The following is a 23,819-nucleotide window of genomic DNA, read 5'->3' as shown; positions in this document are numbered from 1 at the left end:
TCATGTCTATACTAGCAGGGTTACCAACTAACCCACATTGACCATTAACCCTTCATGTCTATACTAGGAGGGTTACTAACTAACCCACATTGACCATTAACCCGTCATGTCTATACTATCAGGGTTACTAACTAACCCACATTGACCATTAACCCGTCATGTCTATACTAGGAGGGTTACTAACTAACCCACATTGACCATTAACCCGTCATGTCTATACTAGCAGGGTTACTAACTAACCCACATTGACCATTAACCCGTCATGTCTATACTAGCAGGGTTGCTAACTAACCCACATTGACCATTAACCCGTCATGTCTATACTAGCAGGGTTGCTAACTAACCCACATTGACCATTAACCCTTCATGTCTATACTAGCAGGGTTACTAACTAACCCACATTGACCATTAACCCTTCATGTCTATACTATCAGGGTTACTAACTAACCCACATTGACCATTAACCCTTCATGTCTATACTATCAGGGTTACTAACTAACCCACATTGACCATTAACCCTTCATGTCTATACTAGGAGGGTTACTAACTAACCCACATTGACCATTAACCCGTCATGTCTATACTATCAGGGTTACTAACTAACCCACATTGACCATTAACCCGTCATGTCTATACTAGGAGGGTTACTAACTAACCCACATTGACCATTAACCCGTCATGTCTATACTAGCAGGGTTACTAACTAACCCACATTGACCATTAACCCGTCATGTCTATACTAGCAGGGTTGCTAACTAACCCACATTGACCATTAACCCGTCATGTCGATACTAGCAGGGTTACTAACTGAGACAGGAGGGGTCAGGAGACACTGTGGCCCCATCCGATGAAACCCCCGGACAGGGCCAAACAGGCAGGATATAACCCCACCCACTTTGCCAAAGCACAGCCTCCACACAAATCAAATCACATTTTTTTATATAGCCCTTCGTACATCAGCTGATATCTCAAAGTGCTGTACAGAAACCCAGCCTAAAACCCCAAACAGCAAGTAATGCATGTGAAAGAAGCACGGTGGCTAGGAAAAACTCCCTAGAAAGGCCAAAACCTAGGAAGAAACCTAGAGAGGAACCAGGCTATGAGGGGTGGCCAGTCCTCTTCTGGCTGTGCCGGGTGGATATTATAACAGAACATGGTCAAGATGTTAAAATGTTCATAAATGACCAGCATGGTCAAATAATAATAATCATAGTAGTTGTCGAGGGTGCAACAAGTCAGCAACTCAAGAGTAAGTGTCAGTTGGCTTTTTCATAGCCGATCTTTGAGAGTATCTCTACCGCTCCTGCTGTCTCTAGAGAGTTGAAAACAGCAGGTCGGGGACAGGTAGCACGTCCGGTGAACAGGTCAGGGTTCCATAGTCGCAGGCAGAACAGTTGGAACTGGAGCAGCAGCACGGCCAGGTGGACTGGGGACAGCAAGGAGTCATCATGCCAGGTAGTCCTGAGGCATGGTCCTAGGGCTCAGGTCCTCCGAAATAGAGAAAGAGAGAATTAGAGAGAGCATATTTAAATTCACACAGGACACCGGATAAGACAAGAGAAATACTCCAGATGTAACAGACTGTCCCTAGCCCCCTGACACATAAACTACTGCAGCATAAATACTGGAGGCTGAGACAGGAGGGATCAGAAGACACTGTGGCCCCATCCGATGATACCCCCGGACAGGGCCAAACAGGCAGGATATAACCCCACCCACTTTGCCAAAGCACAGCCCCCACACCACTAGAGGGATGTCTCCAACCACCAACTTACCGTCCTAAGACAAGGCCGAGTATAGCCCACAACGATCTCCGCCATGGCACAACCCAAAGGGGGGGGGGCGCCAACCCAGACAGGAAGACCACGTCAGTGACTCAACCCACTCAAGTGACGCACCCCTCCCATGGACGGCATGGAAGAACACCAGTAAGCCAGTGACTCCAGTGATTAACCCGTCATGTCGATACTAGCAGGGTTACTAACTAACCCACATTGACCATTAACCCGTCATGTCGATACTAGCAGGGTTACTAACTAACCCACATTGACCATTAACCCGTCATGTCGATACTAGCAGGGTTACTAACTAACCCACATTGACCATTAACCCGTCATGTCGATACTAGCAGGGTTACTAACTAACCCACATTGACCATTAACCCGTCATGTCGATACTAGCAGGGTTACTAACTAACCCACATTGACCATTAACCCATCATGTCGATACTAGCAGGGTTACTAACTAACCCACATTGACCATTAACCCATCATGTCGATACTAGCAGGGTTACTAACTAACCCACATTGACCATTAACCCGTCATGTCTATACTAGGAGGGTTACTAACTAACCCACATTGACCATTAACCCATCATGTCTATACTAGCAGGGTTGCTAACTAACCCACATTGACCATTAACCCGTCATGTCGATACTAGCAGGGCTACTAACTGAGACAGGAGGGGTCAGGAGACACTGTGGCCCCATCCGATGAAACCCCCGGACAGGGCCAAACAGGCAGGATATAACCCCACCCACTTTGCCAAAGCACAGCCTCCACACAAATCAAATCACATTTTTTTATATAGCCCTTCGTACATCAGCTGATATCTCAAAGTGCTGTACAGAAACCCAGCCTAAAACCCCAAACAGCAAGTAATGCATGTGAAAGAAGCACGGTGGCTAGGAAAAACTCCCTAGAAAGGCCAAAACCTAGGAAGAAACCTAGAGAGGAACCAGGCTATGAGGGGTGGCCAGTCCTCTTCTGGCTGTGCCGGGTGGATATTATAACAGAACATGGTCAAGATGTTAAAATGTTCATAAATGACCAGCATGGTCAAATAATAATAATCATAGTAGTTGTCGAGGGTGCAACAAGTCAGCAACTCAAGAGTAAGTGTCAGTTGGCTTTTTCATAGCCGATCTTTGAGAGTATCTCTACCGCTCCTGCTGTCTCTAGAGAGTTGAAAACAGCAGGTCGGGGACAGGTAGCACGTCCGGTGAACAGGTCAGGGTTCCATAGTCGCAGGCAGAACAGTTGGAACTGGAGCAGCAGCACGGCCAGGTGGACTGGGGACAGCAAGGAGTCATCATGCCAGGTAGTCCTGAGGCATGGTCCTAGGGCTCAGGTCCTCCGAAATAGAGAAAGAGAGAATTAGAGAGAGCATATTTAAATTCACACAGGACACCGGATAAGACAAGAGAAATACTCCAGATGTAACAGACTGTCCCTAGCCCCCTGACACATAAACTACTGCAGCATAAATACTGGAGGCTGAGACAGGAGGGATCAGAAGACACTGTGGCCCCATCCGATGATACCCCCGGACAGGGCCAAACAGGCAGGATATAACCCCACCCACTTTGCCAAAGCACAGCCCCCACACCACTAGAGGGATGTCTCCAACCACCAACTTACCGTCCTAAGACAAGGCCGAGTATAGCCCACAACGATCTCCGCCATGGCACAACCCAAAGGGGGGGGGGCGCCAACCCAGACAGGAAGACCACGTCAGTGACTCAACCCACTCAAGTGACGCACCCCTCCCATGGACGGCATGGAAGAACACCAGTAAGCCAGTGACTCCAGTGATTAACCCGTCATGTCGATACTAGCAGGGTTACTAACTAACCCACATTGACCATTAACCCGTCATGTCGATACTAGCAGGGTTACTAACTAACCCACATTGACCATTAACCCGTCATGTCGATACTAGCAGGGTTACTAACTAACCCACATTGACCATTAACCCGTCATGTCGATACTAGCAGGGTTACTAACTAACCCACATTGACCATTAACCCGTCATGTCGATACTAGCAGGGTTACTAACTAACCCACATTGACCATTAACCCATCATGTCGATACTAGCAGGGTTACTAACTAACCCACATTGACCATTAACCCGTCATGTCTATACTAGGAGGGTTACTAACTAACCCACATTGACCATTAACCCATCATGTCGATACTAGCAGTCTTGCTAATCAATCATGTTTATTTACTGGATGGGGAGTGATTTAAGGGTTACACACACATAGGAATCGATGATGGGCAGCGAGCTAGTGACTCTGGCTCTATACAACGCCATTTAGACACACTACACATCTCTCTGTGGGGCACACACACGACACACACACACAGCTGTAAATGCATTAGCGAGGTGAAGGGAGGAAAGTGAAAGTTTTGGTTAGTTACATAACATGTATAGAGTTTGTTACACCTCTAACAGAGGAACTAGTCCCATTTACACAGGCCGTACCAGGAGGATGCTGACCTGTCCATAACATTACACAGGCCGTACCGGGAGGATCCTGACCTGTCCATAACATTACACAGGCCGTACCGGGAGGATCCTGACCTGTCCATAACATTACACAGGCCGTACCGGGAGGATCCTGTCCATAACATTACACAGGCCGTACCAGGAGGATCCTGACCTGTCCATAACGTTACACAGGCCGTACCGGGAGGATGCTGACCTGTCCATAACGTTACACAGGCCTGACCTGTCCATAACATTACACAGGCCGTACCAGGAGGATCCTGACCTGTCCATAACATTACACAGGCCGTACCGGGAGGATGCTGACCTGTCCATAACATTACACAGGCCGTACCAGGAGGATGCTGACCTGTCCATAACGTTACACAGGCCGTACCGGGAGGATCCTGACCTGTCCATAACATTACACAGGCCGTACCGGGAGGATGCTGACCTGTCCATAACATTACACAGGCCGTACCGGGAGGATGCGCCTGTCCATAACATTACACAGGCCGTACCGGGAGGATGCTGACCTGTCCATAACATTACACAGGCCGTACCGGGAGGATGCTGACCTGTCCATAACATTACACAGGCCGTACCGGGAGGATGCGCCTGTCCATAACATTGCACAGGCCGTACCAGGAGGATGCTGACCTGTCCATAACATTACACAGGCCTGACCTGTCCATAACATTGCACAGGCCGTACCAGGAGGATGCTGACCTGTCCATAACATCACACAGGCCTGACCTGTCCATAACATTACACAGGCCTGACCTGTCCATAACATTACACAGGCCTGACCTGTCCATAACATTACACAGGCCTGACCTGTCCATAACATTACACAGGCCTGACCTGTCCATAACATTACACAGGCCTGACCTGTCCATAACGTTACACAGGCCGTACCAGGAGGATCCTGACCTGTCCCTGAGATAACACAGCTTGTTTTGGAGCTGGGCCTCTCTCTGCACTTGTGTTCAGAGAATTAGAAAGGTTTGATTTCCCTATAATCGCTGATGCACTTTTACATCAATATTTGAGTCAATTAGAAGACACTCTTTTCCAGTTCATTCAACTTCTGTTTAGTATGAAGAAACAGCCCCCTGTAATATGATGGGAGAAGTGAAGCCCTCTGTTTATAATTGAATCAGGAAAATCATCTGAATTATTGACACAAGTGAGTCTTGGCCAACCACAGTATTCATGCATGTCCTCCAGCGGGATTAGACCAGGGTTGAGGAACGGGACCTCGAGTGGGATTGGACCAGGGTTGAGGAGGGGACCTCGAGTGGGATTGGACCAGGGTTGAGGAGGGGACCTCGAGTGGGATTGGACCAGGGTTGAGGAAGGGACCTCGAGTGGGATTGGACCAGGGGTGGGACCTCGAGTGGGATTGGACCAGGGGTGGGACCTCGAGTGGGATGGGACCTCGAGTGGGATTGGACCAGGGTTGAGGAAGGGACCTCGAGTGGGATTGGACCAGGGTTGAGGAGGGGACCTCGAGTGGGATTGGACCAGGGTTGAGGAGGGGACCTCGAGTGGGATTGGACCAGGGTTGAGGAGGGGACCTCGAGTGGGATTGGACCAGGGTTGAGGAGGGGACCTCGAGTAGGATGGGACCTCGAGTGGGATTGGACCAGGGTTGAGGAAGGGACCTCGAGTGGGATTTGACCAGGGTTGAGGAGGGGACCTCGAGTGGGATTGGACCAGGGTTGAGGAGGGGACCTCGAGTGGGATTGGACCAGGGTTGAGGAGGGGACCTCGAGTGGGATTGGACCAGGGTTGAGGAGGGGACCTCGAGTGGGATTGGACCAGGGTTGAGGAGGGGACCTCGAGTGGGATTGGACCAGGGTTGAGGAGGGGACCTCGAGTGGGATTGGACCAGGGTTGAGGAGGGGACCTCGAGTGGGATTGGACCAGGGTTGAGGAGGGGACCTCGAGTGGGATTGGACCAGGGTTGAGGAGGGGACCTCGAGTGGGATTGGACCTCGAGTGGGATTGGACCAGGGGGGAGGGGACCCTCGAGTGGGATTGGACCCAGGGGGAGGTGGGAAGGGGACCTCCAGGGGGGATTTAAATACCCCCCTCCCTCCCCCATCCTTATATGGATCTTGGGGTGGGGGTTACACCAGGGTCATGTTCATTAGGACACACCACTGTATAGCTGCTTAGATAGTAACTCTCCATTTCTGACCTTTATCTTTAGTTTGGTGCTTATTGAACCAGACCCACGGATGTTGTTGATGAATGGGTCGAGAACAGAGATTTTTGTTGGATGCTTGAGAGATGGTGTTGTCACCCATCTGTCCATGAACAGTAGGAAGGATGACAGATGGGGTTGTCACCAATCTGTCCATGAACAGTAGGAAGGATGAGAGATGGTGTTGTCACCCATCTGTCCATGAACAGTAGGAAGGATGACAGATGGGGTTGTCACCAATCTGTCCATGAACAGTAGGAAGGATGAGAGATGGTGTTGTCACCCATCTGTCCATGAACAGTAGGAAGGATGACAGATGGGGTTGTCACCAATCTGTCCATGAACAGTAGGAAGGATGACAGATGGTGTTGTCACCCATCTGTCCATGAACAGTAGGAAGGATGGCAGATGGTGTTGTCACCAATCTGTCCATGAACAGTAGGAAGGATGGCAGATGGTGTTGTCACCAATCTGTCCATGAACAGTAGGAAGGATGAGTGCTGAGAAGCAGTGTTATTGTATTGCACCGTTGGTTATTTAGGGAATGCTGTCGTAACAAGTTGGTGACGATGAATACTGAGGGATCCCACTCTCCTACAGCCATGCCAGAAGATGGGGGGAGGGGGAGGCACAGAGTTATAGAGAGACTAGGGAAAGGGGGGAGAAAGAAAGACAGCGAAAGGGAGGGATGGAGAGACTGTAAAAGAGAGTAGGTGGTAGAGTTGGTGCTCATGACTCAGACAGCCAATCACGGACAGAATGTGTTTTCAGCAGGAACTGATGGTTTAATCACAGACAGGATGTGTTTTCAGCAGGAAGTGATGGTTTAATCACAGACAGGATGTGTTTTCAGCAGGAAGTGATGGTTTAATCACAGACAGGATGTGTTTTCAGCAGGAAGTGATGGTTTAATCACAGACAGGATGTGTTTTCAGCAGGAACTGAGATGGTTTAATCACAGACAGGATGTGTTTTCAGCAGGAACTGAGATGGTTTAATCACAGACAGGATGTGTTTTCAGCAGGAAGTGATGGTTTAATCACAGACAGGATGTGTTTTCAGCAGGAACTGATGGTTTAATCACAGACAGGATGTGTTTTCAGCAGGAAGTGATGGTTTAATCACAGACAGGATGTGTTTTCAGCAGGAACTGAGATGGTTTAATCACAGACAGGATGTGTTTTCAGCAGGAACTGATGGTTTAATCACAGACAGGATGTGTTTTCAGCAGGAACTGATGGTTTAATCACAGACAGGATGTGTTTTCAGCAGGAACTGATGGTTTAATCACAGACAGGATGTGTTTTCAGCAGGAAGTGATGGTTTAATCACAGACAGGATGTGTTTTCAGCAGGAACTGATGGTTTAATCACAGACAGGATGTGTTTTCAGCAGGAAGTGATGGTTTAATCACAGACAGGATGTGTTTTCAGCAGGAACTGAGATGGTTTAATCACAGACAGGATGTGTTTTCAGCAGGAACTGAGATGGTTTAATCACAGACAGGATGTGTTTTCAGCAGGAAGTGATGGTTTAATCACAGACAGGATGTGTTTTCAGCAGGAACTGATGGTTTAATCACAGACAGGATGTGTCTCTGTAGGGCCGTGTTTGATTGACACTGGGATGGCTTGGGCTGCTCATACATTTACTGATGAGTAAAGCTGATTGAGGCATTTGTTTTCTAATGAAGTGGATTATAATGTGATGATGCTGTCGGGCTGGGCGATATATCAAATTAATTCAAATGACTGTTTTTGCGTGATATTCCCACTACCTGTATTGCAGAATCAAACATTTTTGTTTTTTATGAGTGTTTATATACGCTTGTTCACATGTCTCGTTCGCTCCTTCTCTGCTGTGCCCCTTCCCATTTACACCAGAGATCTGGATAATGTGACGAGATGCTCATGTCTCCACCCTAACAATGGGAGTCGTTGTCCGAAAGGCAGGCGACAAGCTTAGGTCCAAAATAAGTGCATAGAAACGCATTGGGCTTATTTTTTGACAGATTATGGCGAGTGAAACCTCTTGCTTCTCCTCTTCCTCTATAGTTTACATACACACCCCAAGCCCCTGCTACCAAGCCCCTCCCCCTGTCACTCACAACAACAAATAATGAGAGATCACTCCTTCCTCTCTGACAAGCGGTGGACACCACATTGAGACATTATTTTACTGTAATAGAGAAGTTAACCTTTCAAACCATACCCTGTTTATGTCTCAACTCCTCAGATTGAGAGCAGAGCAGACGCTACTGCAACAGGAGTATCAATGAACATTGATTCTGGAAAATGAATGCCCAATTTGTCTCACGTGCATTACAGTATCACATATCGCCAGCAGCATTTTAGTCAAATAAAGACAGTTATACTAGCTGTTTAGTCTGTGTTTTATAAAAACAATTATACAAGGAATTGTCAACTTGTTCTCATTCTGATAAATCAGGTAGGCCACTTGATTCCAACATGTGAATAAAGTGGACAGGCTAACATGCTGTTCAAACAGCTGGAGATGGACAGAAGGGTGTGTTCATCACAATCTCTTCTACCTTGTTAGCTAGCAGATAGATCCAAATCTCTCTCTCTCTCTCATTCCCTCTCTCCCTCCGACTCAGCAAGATATCCTGCTCGCTTGTAAGATTCACTGATCAGATGTCACTCTAGGTGACAATTTCCTTCCTTCAGTTTAAAGATCTCCTTCCTTCCTTCCTCCAGTTTGTAAAGATCTCCTTCCTTCCTTCAGTTTGTAAAGATCTCCTTCCTTCCTTCCTTCAGTTTGTAAAGATCTCCTTCCTTCCTTCCTTCAGTTTGTAAAGATCATGTTTTATTATGTCCGATTGTTCCCATGTTATCTTTTTGGTCTTGTCTCATTGGCTCCTTCTGTGCTGTATGCACCTTCCCATTTACACACTCACCAAGCCCATCCCCCTGCCACCAAGCCCCCCACCCCCCCCCCCCCCCCACCACCACTCACAACAACAAAGATGAGAGATCACTTCTTCCTCTCTGACAAGCAGTTTCACCTCACTATTTTCATTTTAGGTTTGGTCCAACAGAATGGGTCATATGGACACCACAACACATGGAGACATTATTTTACTGTAATATTGAAGATATCCTTTCTAATGAAACCCTGTTTGTCTCAACTCCTCAGATTGAGAGCAGAGCAGTAACTACTGAAACAGGAGTATCAATGAACATTGATTCTGGAAAATGAATTCTCAGTTTGTCGCATGCTGCATTTGGGTACCACTAGCAGCATCTTAGCCAGACTGTTATACTAGCTGTCTGTTTTTATAAATGTGCAATAAGCATATAACACAGTTTATGTAAGGAATTGTCAACTTGTTCTCATTCTGATAAATCAGGTAGGCCACTTGATTCCAACATGTGAATAAAGTGGACAGGCTAACATGCTGTTCAAACAGCTGGAGATGTACAGAAGGGTGTGTTCATCACAATCTCTTCTACCTTGTTAGCTAGCAGATAGATCCAAGTTGGCTAAACCTAAAATAGAAGTATTTAACTGTCTACTTACTAGCACGTGGGCTTGTGCTTGACAGATTGTTTGAGACCTGTGTTAATGTTCTATAATGCCTGCTACATTATTAGTGACTGTGCATTATGCTTGGTTCTGGTTACATTTGGACATTTTTATGAAAGCCAGATCTGTGATTATTGCAACAACAACAAAATGCAGTTAGAACTATTTAACCTAGCGGTTATGAGCTTTGGTCCTTTAACCGAAAGGTCACTGATTCGAATCCCGGAGCCGGCTAGGTAAAAAAAAATGTTTATGCCCTTGAGCGCCCTTAACCCTAATTACTCCTGTAAGTTGCTCTGAATACGAACATCTACTAAAATACTAACCTGTTCATATCTTATGGTTGTGGAAGACATAGATTCAGTCAAGGTATCATTTCACAATCCCTGAATTCATTAGATTATTGCTGACCGTTTTAAATGCAGTGTATTTGACCTTTAATTGTACAACAGCTTATTTAGAGAACATTTAAAAAACAGAGATATACAGTACCAGTCAAAAGTTTGGACACCTACTTATTCAAGGGTTTCTTTATTTGTACTATTTTCTACGTTGTACAATAAGAGTGAAGACATCAAAACTATTAAATAACATATGGAATCATGTAGTAACCAAAAAGGTGTTAAACAAATCAAAATATATTTTAGATTCTTCAAAGTAGCCACCCTTTGCCTTGATGACAGCTTTGCACACTCTTGGCATTCTCTCATAAACCCTTGAATGTGTTGGTGTGTCCAAACTTTTGACTGATACTCTATCTATCTATCTATCTATCTATCTATCTATCTATCTATCTATCTATCTATCTATCTATCTATCTATCTATCTATCTATCTATCTATCTATCTATCTATCTATCTATCTATCTATCTATCTATCTATCTATCTATCTATCTATCTATCTATCTATCTATCTATCTATCTATCTATCTATCTATCTATCTATCTATCTATCTATCTATCTATCTATCTATCTATCTATCTATCTATCTATCTATCTATCTATCTATCTATCTATCTATCTATCTATCTATCTATCTATCTATCTATCTATCTATCTATCTATCTATCTATCTATCTATCTATCTATCTATCTATCTATCTATCTATCTATCTATCTATCTATCTATCTATCTATCTATCTATCTATCTATCTATCTATCTATCTATCTATCTATCTATCTATCTATCTATCTATCTATCTATCTATCTATCTATCTATCTATCTATCTATCTATCTATCTATCTATCTATCTATCTATCTATCTATCTATCTATCTATCTATCTATCTATCTATCTATCTATCTATCTATCTATCTATCTATCTATCTATCTATCTATCTATCTATCTATCTATCTATCTATCTATCTATCTATCTATCTATCTATCTATCTATCTATCTATCTATCTATCTATCTATCTATCTATCTATCTATCTATCTATCTATCTATCTATCTATCTATCTATCTATCTATCTATCTATCTATCTATCTATCTATCTATCTATCTATCTATCTATCTATCTATCTATCTATCTATCTATCTATCTATCTATCTATCTATCTATCTATCTATCTATCTATCTATCTATCTATCTATCTATCTATCTATCTATCTATCTATCTATCTATCTATCTATCTATCTATCTATCTATCTATCTATCTATCTATCTATCTATCTATCTATCTATCTATCTATCTATCTATCTATCTATCTATCTATCTATCTATCTATCTATCTATCTATCTATCTATCTATCTATCTGCCCATAAGTTTGAGAAAATCAAGCTGAGTTTTGGCCCTTTTCGCCCAGCCCTATGATCCTGTGGATGTATGAGTGAGCCCTATGATCCTGTGGTGTGGATGTATGAGTGAGCCCTATGATCCTGTGGTGTGGATGTATGAGTGAGCCCTATGATCCTGTGGTGTGGATGTATGAGTGAGCCCTATGATCCTGTGGTGTGGATGTATGAGTGAGCCCTATGATCCTGTGGTGTGGATGTATGAGTGAGCCCTATGATCCTGTGGTGTGGATGTATGAGTGAGCCCTATGATCCTGTGGTGTGGATGTATGAGTGAGCCTATGATCCTGTGGTGTGGATGTATGAGTGAGCCCTATGATCCTGTGGTGTGGATGTATGAGTGAGCCCTATGACCCTGTGGTGTGGATGTATGAGTGAGCCTATGAGCCCTATGATCCTGTGCGTGTAATTTGGCTACAACATCTGGTCTGTGAATATTTCCGTTTCGTGATGTGCGGTGGAGTTGTAGTTTAAGACTTGTTCGGTAACGAATCCAGTTTCTTAAGGAATCCTGCAATGTTTCTTAAGATAGTCAATGAAAAGTTGACCAGTTCTGTGTTAATCTCTAATCTGTTTGTATTTCTCTCTAGGTACTGATATCTCAGTAGGAGAGGAGGTGGCCATCAAGCTAGAATGTGTGAAGACCAAACACCCGCAGCTCCACATCGAGAGCAAGATCTACAAGATGATGCAGGGAGGAGGTACGACACTACACCATCCATCTGTCCCACTGGCCTAGTGGTCATCCTACCAGCTCTCATCTAGATCACTCCTGTAACTGGCCTAGTGGTCATCCTACCAGCTCTCATCTAGATCACTCCTGTAACTGGCCTAGTGGTCATCCTACCAGCTCTCATCTAGATCACTCCTGTAACTGGCCTAGTGGTCATCCTACCAGCTCTTATCTAGATCACTGTAACTGGCCTAGTGGTCATCCTACCAGCTCTCATCTAGATCACTCCTGTAACTGGCCTAGTGGTCATCCTACCAGCTCTCATCTAGATCACTCCTGTAACTGGCCTAGTGGTCATCCTACCAGCTCTCATCTAGATCACTCCTGTAACTGGCCTAGTGGTCATCCTACCAGCTCTCATCTAGATCACTCCTGTAACTGGCCTAGTGGTCATCCTACCAGCTCTCATCTAGATCACTCCTGTAACTGGCCTAGTGGTCATCCTACCAGCTCTCATCTAGATCACTCCTGTAACTGGCCTAGTGGTCATCCTACCAGCTCTCATCTAGATCACTCCTGTAACTGGCCTAGTGGTCATCCTACCAGCTCTCATCTAGATCACTCCTGTAACTGGCCTAGTGGTCATCCTACCAGCTCTCATCTAGATCACTCCTGTAACTGGCCTAGTGGTCATCCTACCAGCTCTCATCTAGATCACTCCTGTAACTGGCCTAGTGGTCATCCTACCAGCTCTCATCTAGATCACTCCTGTAACTGGCCTAGTGGTCATCCTACCAGCTCTCATCTAGATCACTCCTGTAACTGGCCTAGTGGTCATCCTACCAGCTCTCATCTAGATCACTCCTGTAACTGGCCTAGTGGTCATCCTACCAGCTCTCATCTAGATCACTCCTGTAACTGGCCTAGTGGTCATCCTACCAGCTCTCATCTAGATCACTCCTGTAACTGGCCTAGTGGTCATCCTACCAGCTCTCATCTAGATCACTCCTGTAACTGGCCTAGTGGTCATCCTACCAGCTCTCATCTAGATCACTCCTGTAACTGGCCTAGTGGTCATCCTACCAGCTCTCATCTAGATCACTCCTGTAACTGGCCTAGTGGTCATCCTACCAGCTCTCATCTAGATCACTCCTGTAACTGGCCTAGTGGTCATCCTACCAGCTCTCATCTAGATCACTCCTGTAACTGGCCTAGTGGTCATCCTACCAGCTCTCATCTAGATCACTCCTGTAACTGGCCTAGTGGTCATCCTACCAGCTCTCATCTAGATCACTCCTGTAACTGGCCTAGTGGTCATCCTACCAGCTCTCATCTAGATCACTCCTGTAACTGGCCTAGTGGTCATCCTACCAGCTCTCATCTAGATCACTCCTGTAACTGGCCTAGTGGTCATCCTACCAGCTCTTATCTAGATCACTCCTGTAACTGGCCTAGTGGTCATCCTACCAGCTCTTATCTACTCAAAGTAGGTGGACACTAGAGGTTGACCGATTATGATTTTTCGACACCGATACCGATTATTTGGGGACCAAAAAAAGCCGATACCAATTAATCGACCGATTTTTATTTCTTTTTTAATTACATTTAAAAAAATACATTTTTTTTTCTTTTTTGTAATAATGACAATTACAACAATACTGAATGAACCCTTACTTTAACTTAATATAATACATCAATAAAATAAATGTAGCCTTAAATAAATAATGAAACATGTTCAATTTGGTTTAAATAATGCAAAAACTAAGTGTTGGAGAAGAAAGTAAAAGTGCAATATGTGCCATGTAAGAAAGCTAACGTTTAAGTTCCTTGCTCAGAACATGGGAACATATGAAAGCTGGTGGTTCCTTTTAACATGAGTCTTCAATATTCCCTGGTAAGAAGTTTTAGGTTGTAGTTATAGGAATTATAGGACTATTTCTCTCTATACGATTTGTATTTCATATACCTTTGACTATTGGATGTTCTTATAGGTACTTTAGTATTGCCAGTGTAACAGTATAGCTTCTGTCCCTCTCCTCGCTCCTACCTGGGCTCGAACCAGGAGCACATCGACAACAGCCACCCTCGAAGCAGCGTTACCCATGCAGAGCAAGGGAAACAACTACTCCAAGTCTCAGAGCGAGTGACGTTTGAAACCCTATTAGCGTGCACCCGGCTAACTAGCTAGCCATTTCACATGGGTTACACTAGCCTAATCTTGGGAGTTGATAGGCTTGAAGTCATAAACAGCGCAATGCATTACGAAGAGCTGCTGGCAAAACGCACGAAAGTGCTGTTTGAATGAATGCTTACGAGCGTGTTGGTGCCTACCACCGCTCAGTCAGACTGCTCTATCAAATCATAGACTTAATTATAATATAATAAACACACAGAAATCCAGAAACTAAGGCTCGTATTCGACCATATTAATGACCTATCATCTCGAAAACAAAATGTTTATTTTTTTCACTGAAATACGGAACCGTTCCGTATTTTATCTAACGGGTGGCATCCCTAAGTCTAAATATTCCTGTTACATTGCACAACCTTCAATGTTATGTCCTAATTACGTAAAATTCAGGCAAATTAGTTCGCAACGAGCCAGGCAGCCCAAACTGTTGCATATACCCTGACTCTGCATGCAATGAATGCAAGAGAAATGACACAATTTCACCTGGTTAATATTGCCTGCTAACCTGGATTTCTTTTAGCTAAATATGCAGGTTTAAAAAAATATACTTCTGTGTATTGATTTTAAGAAAGGCATTGATGTTTATGGTTAGGTACAGTCGTGCAACGATTGTGCTTTTTTCGCAAATGCGCTTTTGTTAAATCATCCCCCGTTTGGTGAAGTCAGCTGTCTTTGTTAGGAAGAAATAGTCTTCACAGTTCGCAACGAGCCAGGCGGCCCAAACTGCTGCATATACCCCAACTCTGTTTGCAAGAGAAGTGACACATTTTCCCTAGTTAAAAGAAATTCATGTTAGCAGGCAATATTAACTAAATATGCAGGTTTAAAAATATATACTTGTGTATTGATTTTAAGAAAGGCATTGATGTTTATGGTTGTGTACCTAAGCGATTATATGCAACGCAGGACAGGCTAGATAAACTAGTAATATCATCAACCATGTGTAGTTAACTAGTGATTATGATTGATTGTTTTTTATAAGATAAGTTTAATGCTAGCTAGCAACTTACCTTGGCTTCTTACTGCATTCGCGTAACAGGCAGGCTCCTCGTGGAGTGCAATGTAAAGCAGGTGGTTAGAGCATTGGACTAGTTAACCGTAAGGTTGTAAGATTGAATCCCTGAGCTGACAAGGTAAAAATCTGTCGTTCTGCCCCTGAACAAGGCAGTTAACCCACCGTTCCTAGGCCGTCATTGAAAATGAGAATGTGTTCTTAACTGACTTGCCTAGTTAAATAAAGGTCTAAAAAAAATATTTAAAAAATCGGCCAAATCGGCGTCCAAAAATACCGATTTTCGATTGTTATGAAAACTTGAAATCGGCCCGAATTAATCGGCCATTCCGATTAATCGGTCGACCTCTAATGGACACCCCTTCAAATGAGTGGATTTGGCTATTTCAGGCACACATGTTGACAGGTATAGAAAATCGAGCACACAATGGCCTGTACTGAACAGCTCAGTGACTTTCAACGTGGCACCGTCATACGATGCCACCTTTCCAACAAGTCAGTTTGTCAAATTTCTGCCCTGCTACAGCTGCCCTGGTTAACTGTAAGTGCTGTTATTGTGAAGTGGAAACGTCTAGGAGCATCAACGGCTCAGCCGCAAAGTGGTAGGCCACACAAGCTCACAGAACAGGACCGCAGAGTTCTGAAGCGCGGAGCTCTTAAGAATCGTCAGTCCTCGGTTGCAACACTCACTGCTGAGTTCTAAACTGCCTCTGGAAGCAACGTCAGCACAAGAACTGTTCGTTGGGAGCTTCATGAATTGAGTTTCCATGGCCGAGCAGCCACATACAAGCCTAAGATCACCATGTGCAATGTCAAGTGTCGGCTTGAGTGGTTTGAAGCTCGCCGACATTGGACTCTGCGGCAGTGGAAATGCTTTCTTTGGGGTGATGAATCACGCTTCACCATCTGGCAGTCCGACGGGCGAATCTGGGTTTGGAGGATGCCAGGAAAAGCTACCTGCATTGGACTGGGGGCTGTTTTCATGGTTCGGACTAGGTCCCTGAGTTCCAGTGAAGGGAAATCTTAACAATCCGGCATATAATGACATTCTAGACGATTCTGTGCTTCCAACTTTGTGGCAACAGTTTGGGGAAGGCCCTTTCCTGTTTCAGCATGACAATGCCTCCGGGCACAAAGCAAGGTCCATAAAGAAATGGTTTGCTGAGATCGGTGTGGAAGAACTTGACAGAGCCCTGACCTCAACCCAATCAACACCTTTGGAATGAATTGGAACACCGACTGCGAGCCAGGCCTAATCGTCCAACATCAGTGCCCGACCTCACTAATGCTCTTGTGGCTGAATGGAAGCATGTCCCTGCAGCAATGTTCCAACATCTAGTGGAAAGCCTTCCCAGATGAGTGGAGGTTGTTATAGCAATAAAGGGGGACCAGCTCCATATTAATGCTCGTAATTTTGGAATGAGATGTTCGACACTTTTGGTCATGTAGTGTATATCCCTGTAACTGGTGTTTTGGTCACTCTACCGATTCTTATCCTATATCAGACTGGTAACTGCCCTGCATTGTGCTGCACTGTGCTGGGTCCATACCAGAACACACCATCCTTTAATGTACTGCTACTTATCTAACTACATTCACTCATCTCAACACATCCTTTTTATATACAGTCCTCCCACCCCTCCTTACCCCAAACACTCCCCTAACTTAAATAATAATCCAATCCCCTTACCCACCCCCCTCCATTCACTCCAGTTCTCTGACCCCGTCTGCCAGATGGCTCTAGTCCAGGCCTGACCTATTGATCCTGGTGTAGATGGAGAGTGTGGTGTAAATAGCTGAGGTGAAAAAGTCAACGGCTTGCTCCCATCAAACAGCCTGTAGTGGGCTATCAGAAAGACTTCAAAATAGAAAGGTAGTAACCCTGTACTCACTGGAATACTGTAGTAGTTTGAATGTATCCACAAGCATTTCGCTACACCCGTAATAACATCTGCTAAATATGTGACCAATACAATTTGATTTGTATTGTTGACCTCTTACTGGAATACTGTTGCAGTTTTAATGTATTGTTGACCTCTGCTGCTGCTAAAATACATTTATCTGCTGAAGTATTCCAGTGAGTGTGGGTTTTCCTTCTTCTCATTGTAATTAGCTGAGTAACAGGACAGAGCCAGTTAGCCCTGGGGTTAACCCTATCTACATTTACATTCAGTCTCACCACTGTCAGTCCAGATCCTCTGTGACCTTTACCCTGGCAAGTCAGTCCGGATCCTCCGTGACCTTTACCCTGGCCGTTCAGTCAGTCCGGATCCTCCGTGACCTTTACCCTGGCCGTTCAGTCAGTCCGGATCCTCCGTGACCTTTACCCTGGCCGTTCAGTCAGTCCGGATCCTCCGTGACCTTTACCCTGGCCGTTCAGTCAGTCCGGATCCTCCGTGACCTTTACCCTGGCCGTTCAGTCAGTCCGGATCCTCCGTGACCTTTACCCTGGCCGTTCAGTCAGTCCAGATCCTCCGTGACCTTTACCCTGGCCGTTCAGTCAGTCCAGATCCTCCGTGACCTCTACCCTGGCCGTTCAGTCAGTCCAGATCCTCCGTGACCTTTACCCTGGCCGTTCAGTCAGTCCGGATCCTCCGTGACCTTTACCCTGGCCGTTCAGTCAGTCCGGATCCTCCGTGACCTCTACCCTGGCCGTTCAGTCAGTCCGGATCCTCTGTGACCTTTACCCTGGCCGTTCAGTCAGTCCGGATCCTCTGTGACCTTTACCCTGGCCGTTCAGTCAGTCCGGATCCTCCGTGACCTCTACCCTGGCCGTTCAGTCAGTCCGGATCCTCTGTGCATGTGTGTCCTAGTCCCACTGACCAGTGTATTGTTTAAAGTGGGGTTTCACCCTCCAAGGTGTGTTGTTTAATGGTGTGTTTCACCCTCCAAGGTGTGTTGTTTAATGGTGTGTTTCCCGCCCCAGGGTGTGTTGTTTAATGGTGTGTTTCCCGCCCCAGGGTGTGTTGTTTAATGGTGTGTTTCCCGCCCCAGGGTGTGTGTTGTTTAATGGTGTGTTTCCCGCCCCAGGGTGTGTTGTTTAATGGTGTGTTTCCCGCCCCAGGGTGTGTTGTTTAATGGTGTGTTTCCCGCCCCAGGGTGTGTTGTTTAATGGTGTGTTTCCCGCTCCACTCCAGGGTGTGTTGTTTAATGGTGTTTCCCGCCCCAGGGTGTGTTGTTTAATGGTGTGTTTCCCGCCCCAGGGTGTGTTGTTTAATGGTGTTTCCCGCCCCAGGGTGTGTTGTTTAATGGTGTGTTTCACCCTCCAAGGTGTGTTGTTTAATGGTGTGTTTCCCGCCCCAGGGTGTGTGTTGTTTAATGGTGTGTTTCCCGCCCCAGGGTGTGTTGTTTAATGGTGTGTTTCCCGCCCCAGGGTGTGTGTTGTTTAATGGTGTGTTTCCCGCCCCAGGGTGTGTTGTTTAATGGTGTGTTTCCCGCCCCAGGGTGTGTTGTTTAATGGTGTTTCCCGCCCCAGGGTGTGTGTTGTTTAATGGTGTGTTTCCCCCCTCCAGGGTGTATGTTGTTTAAAGGTGTGTTTCCCCCATGCGGTGTGTGCGTACGTATGCAAGTGCAAGCTTTTGTGTGTGTGTAACAGCCTGCACACCCAGTAACAGGCTTATCCCCACCACAGCCCTCCAGCCCCTCTCCCCTGGAGTGTTGCCCCAGCAGGGTGCTCTGACATTGGGACAGGATAGAGCGATAACCTGGGTTCCTGGAGCCCTGTGGGTCTCATTCGTTCGTGCCCTATATCCTTCTTTTTTCACTGCTTCCCTCTCCTCCACCAATCCCCTCACCTCTCCATCATTGGTTCTATCCTTTCTGTCATCTCTCCTCTATCCTTTCTCTCTGTCATCTCTCCTCTATCCTTTCTCTCTGTCATCTCTCCTCTATCCTTTCTCTCTGTCATCTCTCCTCTATCCTTTCTGTCATCTTCCCTCTATCCTTTCTGTCATCTTCCCTCTATCCTTTCTCTCTGTCATCTCCCCCCTATCCTTTCTCTCTGTCATCTCCCCTCTATCCTTTCTCTCTGTCATCTCCCCCCTATCCTTTCTCTCTGTCATCTCCCCTCTATCCTTTCTCTCTGTCATCTCCCCTCTATCCTTTCTCTCTGTCATCTCCCCTCTATCCTTTCTCTCTGTCATCTCCCCTCTATCCTTTCTCTCTGTCATCTCCCCCCTATCCTTTCTCTCTGTCATCTCCCCCCTATCCTTTCTCTCTGTCATCTCCCCTCTATCCTTTCTCTCTGTCATCTCCCCCTATCCTTTCTTTCTGTCATCTCCCCTCTATCCTTTCTCTCTGTCATCTCCCCTCTATCCTTTCTCTCTGTCATCTCCCCTCTATCCTTTCTCTCTGTCATCTCCCCCTATCCTTTCTTTCTGTCATCTCCCCCCTATCCTTTCTCTCTGTCATCTCCCCCCTATCCTTTCTCTCTGTCATCTCCCCCTATCCTTTCTTTCTGTCATCTCCCCTCTATCCTTTCTCTCTGTCATCTCCCCTCTATCCTTTCTCTGTCATCTCCCCCCTATCCTTTCTCTCTGTCATCTCCCCTCTATCCTTTCTCTCTGTCATCTCCCCCTATCCTTTCTTTCTGTCATCTCCCCTCTATCCTTTCTCTCTGTCATCTCCCCTCTATCCTTTCTCTCTGTCATCTCCCCTCTATCCTTTCTCTCTGTCATCTCTCCTCTATCCTTTCTCTCTGTCATCTCTCCTCTATCCTTTCTGTCATCTTCCCTCTATCCTTTCTGTCATCTCCCCTCTATCCTTTCTCTCTGTCATCTCCCCTCTATCCTTTCTCTCTGTCATCTCCCCCTATCCTTTCTTTCTGTCATCTCCCCTCTATCCTTTCTCTCTGTCATCTCCCCTCTATCCTTTCTCTCTGTCATCTCCCCTCTATCCTTTCTTTCTGTCATCTCCCCTCTATCCTTTCTCTCTGTCATCTCCCCTCTATCCTTTCTCTCTGTCATCTCCCCCCTATCCTTTCTCTCTGTCATCTCCCCTCTATCCTTTCTCTCTGTCATCTCCCCTCTATCCTTTCTCTCTGTCATCTCCCCTCTATCCTTTCTCTCTGTCATCTCCCCCTATCCTTTCTTTCTGTCATCTCCCCTCTATCCTTTCTCTCTGTCATCTCCCCTCTATCCTTTCTCTCTGTCATCTCCCCTCTATCCTTTCTTTCTGTCATCTCCCCTCTATCCTTTCTCTCTGTCATCTCCCCTCTATCCTTTCTCTCTGTCATCTCCCCTCTATCCTTTCTCTCTGTCATCTCCCCTCTATCCTTTCTCTCTGTCATCTCCCCCCTATCCTTTCTCTCTGTCATCTCCCCCCTATCCTTTCTCTCTGTCATCTCCCCCTATCCTTTCTCTCTGTCATCTCCCCTCTATCCTTTCTCTCTGTCATCTCCCCTCTATCCTTTCTCTCTGTCATCTCCCCTCTATCCTTTCTCTCTGTCATCTCCCCTCTATCCTTTCTCTCTGTCATCTCCCCTCTATCCTTTCTCTCTGTCATCTCCCCTCTATCCTTTCTCTCTGTCATCTCCCCTCTATCCTTTCTCTCTGTCATCTCCCCTCTATCCTTTCTCTCTGTCATCTCCCCTCTATCCTTTCTCTCTGTCATCTCTCTTCTCTTTTGCCGTTCTCTTTTTTGACCCCTTTCCTCTTTAGTTCCATCTCTCATCTCTCCTTTTATCTGCTCTCTCTCATTCTCGCTCTCTCCCTCCCTCTCTCTGGCCAGATGGTGTGTGTGCCTGGGGATGAGAGGGTGGAATCGACGGAAGGGGAAGGAGGGAGGTGTGGGGGAGGGGCAGAGTCGCTCGCTGCATTCCTCTTCTCTGGGGCACCATCCCTCCATCCTCCAGCTCATGAATATTCATACAGTGTGTGTGCGTGGTAAAATGAGCCTCCGGTGTAGCAGGAAGAACAAAGCACAGCCATGTTGTATTATATGATCAAAAAGAGATGACGCAGTGCTGCACGACCCTCATTATTATCCCCATAGTCCCCATTACCCTACTGACCACTGGGTCAATACACACCATAGTCCCCATTATCCTACTGACCACTGGGCCAATACACATCATAGTCCCCATTATCCTACTGACCACTGGGTCAATACACACCATAGTCCCCATTACCCTACTGACCACTGGGTCAATACACACCATAGTCCCCATTATCCTACTGACCACTGGGTCAATACACACCATAGTCCCCATTATCCTACTGACCACTGGGTCAATACACACCATAGTCCCCATTACCCTACTGACCACTGGGTCAATACACACCATAGTCCCCATTATCCTACTGACCACTGGGTCAATACACACCATAGTCCCCATTATCCTACTGACCACTGGGTCAATACACACCATAGTCCCCATTATCCTACTGACCACTGGGTCAATACACACCATAGTCCCCATTATCCTACTGACCACTGGGTCAGTACACACCATAGTCCCCATTATCCTACTGACCACTGGGTCAATACACACCATAGTCCCCATTATCCTACTGACCACTGGGTCAATACACACCATAGTCCCCATTATCCTACTGACCACTGGGTCAATACACACCATAGTCCCCATTACCCTACTGACCACTGGGTCAATACACACCATGTTACTCTATCAATATTGGATAATCAGTATTTTATATATATATATATATATATATAATTTTTGTAAAAATTTTTTTGCTTTATCATATTGCTCTACGGTAGGAAATGGACTGAAACAGGGAGGGACTACCTGAACTTGTCCAATAAGAAACACAACATTGTTGTTGCAATATGTTTTGGTAGGTTTTACCCTAATGAATACATCCCAGGTCCTGGAACAGAACCAGATGGGAGGAAGCTATTTTAGACTCGAGTTCTGTCCCATATGGCACCCTATTTCCCTTTATAGTGCACTAATTTTGACCAGAGCTCTATGGCACTCTATTCCCTTTATAGTGCAATACTTTTGACCAGGGCCCATAGTGGTCTAATCAAAATGAGTGCACTATATAGGGAATAGGGTGCCATATGGGATACAGACAGGCTATTTAGTGCTGAGTGACCCTACAGGTCCTTAGATGGACACTGTATATTCTGCTGCTTAATATATCCAGAAGTCTGGTCTATGTAGTCTGAGATTGAGCTGCTTCTAAATATATGTTGCTGTATCAGTATGGGGGCTCCCGAGTGGCGCAGTGGTCTAAGACCCTGCATCTCAGTGCTAGAGGAGTCACTACAGACCCTGGTTCGATCCCGGGCTGTATCACAACCGGCTGTGATCTGGAGTCCCATTGGGCGTCGCACAATTTGGCCCAGCATCGTCCGGGCTAGGGGAGGGTTAGGCCGTCATTGTAAATAAGAATTTGTTCTTAACTGACTTGCCCAGTTAAATATATATATATAAATTGAATATTAAATCTCTTGGTGGTCCGCGGATCTCCAAATATTAATATAAAAAATCATGCTTATTTCTATGAATAGCAGATTAAACACATTTTGGCCAATGGATCTGTGAATACATTTAGAGGGTGTAATACAATGCAATATTATTCATTTACAATTTTATGTTCTTAACCCTGGGAAACATGGGCCTGGGAGGCTCACAGGGACATTAGTATCCACAGTATTCTGTTCTTAACCCTGGGAAACATGGGCCTGGTAGGCTCACAGGGATATTGGTATCCACAGTACTCCACCAATTATCCATTTTTCAACTCAATACTTATTTTATTCCACTATTATATATATTCCACTATTTATAATATACTGCTCCAAAAAATAAAGGGAACACTTAAACAACACAATGTAACTCCAAGTCAATCACACTTCTGTGAAATCAAACTGTCCACTTAGGGAGCAACACTGATTGACAATACATTCCACATGCTGTTGTGCAAATGGAATAGACAACAGGTGGAAATTATAGGCAATTAGCAAGACACCCCCAATAAAGGAGGGGTTCTGCAGGTGGTGACCACAGACCACTTCTCAGTTCCTATGCTTCCTGGCTGATGTTTTGGTCACTTTTGAATGCTGGCGGTGCTTTCACTCTAGTGGTAGCATGAGACGGAGTCTACAACCCACACAAGTGGCTCAGGTAGTGCAGCTCA

The 23,819-nt window shown here is 45.6% G+C and overlaps 1 protein-coding gene across 2 annotated transcripts in view; it reads left to right on the top strand.

The window, feature by feature from the left end:
• The window catches only part of LOC106596082 (casein kinase I), an 89,652-nt gene that overhangs the window by 18,989 nt on the left and 46,844 nt on the right, over positions 1-23,819 (top strand). For both annotated transcript variants that reach the window (XM_045715859.2, XM_045715858.2), the window contains exon 2: positions 12,426-12,536. In XM_045715859.2, the coding sequence (XP_045571815.1) occupies positions 12,426-12,536 (111 nt within the window). The remainder of the gene's footprint in view (positions 1-12,425; positions 12,537-23,819) is intronic.

This window comes from Salmo salar, chromosome 03, assembly GCF_965601325.2.
Source record: "Salmo salar chromosome 03, fSalSal1, whole genome shotgun sequence".
Classification (NCBI taxonomy): Eukaryota; Metazoa; Chordata; class Actinopteri; order Salmoniformes; family Salmonidae; genus Salmo; species Salmo salar.
The sequence above is the reverse complement of the archived record's forward strand: the minus strand, read 5'-3'. Positions and strand labels throughout refer to the sequence as shown.